This window comes from Elephantulus edwardii, unplaced genomic scaffold, assembly GCF_000299155.1.
Source record: "Elephantulus edwardii isolate Elephantulus edwardi_28Jun2011 unplaced genomic scaffold, EleEdw1.0 scaffold00030, whole genome shotgun sequence".
NCBI classification, from domain to species: domain Eukaryota; kingdom Metazoa; phylum Chordata; class Mammalia; order Macroscelidea; family Macroscelididae; genus Elephantulus; species Elephantulus edwardii.
In genome coordinates, this window is record NW_006399780.1 from 17,392,891 (window position 1) to 17,394,684 (window position 1,794).

Here is a 1,794-nt window from a genome sequence, read left to right on the forward strand (position 1 = left end):
CCATGAAGAAAAAAAATCAACTTGAAATTCTCAGATCTTAGACTTTCACAGGAAAACAAATGCACAAAAAAAGCTGAGTTATGGTTAGGACATCATAAGGAAGACACAAAAAAGCAATATAAGGTCCTACAGACTGAAAAGATTAATAATAAATTCAAATCCAAGACTTCTGACCCTAGTAAAACAGAATCCACCTAGCTAGCTGTTCAGTTATTATAAGAACAGTATTGCTACATTACTATTTAACATTAGTTGATATGATCCTCCCAACAGCTATTAATATTTAATATTATTAAATAATTTAATAATATTTAATATTTGATTTGTATAAATATTGAACTTGGTGTTCATAAGAATCAAGAGACTGAGCCCAGGTCACCTCACTAGTGAGTAGCAATTCTAGAGCACCTGGCCTTTCTTCTCTAACAGACCCAGAGGCCAGATGGCCCTGCTTGCTGCTGGCCTGTACATTTTAGTTCTGTGCCCGGCAGCTTCCCCCTCTTTCCAGATCCCTTTCAAATCTCTACTTAGGCTCCAATTTCTTTCTAATTCCACTGAATATCAGCTCACATATTACCCATTTCCATTTATCAGTGGCTATCACAAAGTGTCCCCATAATCTGGATGCTCTATGAGGAGAAAGGCCATGTCCCCTCCACCCTCAGGGTCTCCATGCAGGGCTCATGACAGAGTTGTGATTTGGGGAAACTTCATAGTAGTTATGAACATAAATAGAACGTGAGAGAGAGTGAAGTTCTGACCACCTCCATCTTTTTTTAATTGTGAGGAAAGTCACCTGTTCATGTTCATGAAAGCAATCATGCAAAATATCAAGTTCTAGATTTATTATCATTCTTTCTTTTTTCTTATTTGGCTTTATCATTCATTCTTGACTCAAGTTACAGGAGAAGCTACCTCTCTGGTTTCAAGCAAATTATCAGAAATTCTCCTTTAACAGTGGAATTCCACAACACAGATGATGTCTTAGTGTGAAATAACTTTTTTTTGCCTGAGGGGCTTGTCTTTGGGCTTCATCCCCGACCCTTTCCCACCAGCGCGTCTGGGGAAGGTGCCTCCTGCTTGCTGGCCCAGGGTCCTTTGCTGTAGTATGAAATAACTTTTAAAAACTCGTTTTCGCTTGGCTTTAGGCTTTGTCTTGAGGTTGGTAGAGTGTTTCATGTATGAGAACCTCAGGGCAAACCTTGCTCACAAAAAGCTACAAAGCCATCTGGATGGACCACCCAATTTTTAGATCATTCTCTATTTCTCCGGCCAGACCTTGAAATGGAGAATGTAATTTCTTAAGCAATTCAGAGACCTTTTTGGATACATCTATCCTCTTCCTAAGTCCCATTCTATCCGGATCTCCCTCCTTCAACTACAGGAAAGAACATAGCAATGGTATCATAAAAGATCAAAGAAGACATAAATTCTGGTACACAGAAACCTCATCTGAAATTGAGACTCTTTGGAAGAATAGTCTGCCTCTCCACTCACCTATTCTTGTAGTCTTCCACCAAATCCTGCATGTTCCTTAGCTCTGACTCCAGCCTCACCCTGTCTCCTGACTGTGCATCCAGCTGCTTCTGCAGGTTGCTGATGTAGCCCTCGTAAATGGGCTCCACGTTCTTCTTGCAGTTGTTCAGGTCCAGCTGCTGAAGCAGATTCCACTTGGTCTCCAGCACTTGGTTCTGCTGCTCCAGGAACCGCACCTGAAAGCCGAGGGCGGTCATGATCCAGAATCCCATCCTGTCTGTCACTCCTTTTTTTAAAAAAATTTTTTTTCTTTTTTTT

At 40.7% G+C, this 1,794-nt stretch overlaps 1 protein-coding gene across 2 annotated transcripts in view; it reads right to left on the bottom strand.

Moving 5' to 3' along the window:
* The window catches only part of KRT72 (keratin 72), an 18,468-nt gene that overhangs the window by 11,093 nt on the left and 5,581 nt on the right, over positions 1 to 1,794 (bottom strand). For both annotated transcript variants that reach the window (XM_006883865.1, XM_006883864.1), the window contains exon 2: positions 1,498 to 1,712. In XM_006883865.1, coding sequence (XP_006883927.1) covers positions 1,498 to 1,712 — 215 coding nt within the window. The remainder of the gene's footprint in view (positions 1 to 1,497; positions 1,713 to 1,794) is intronic.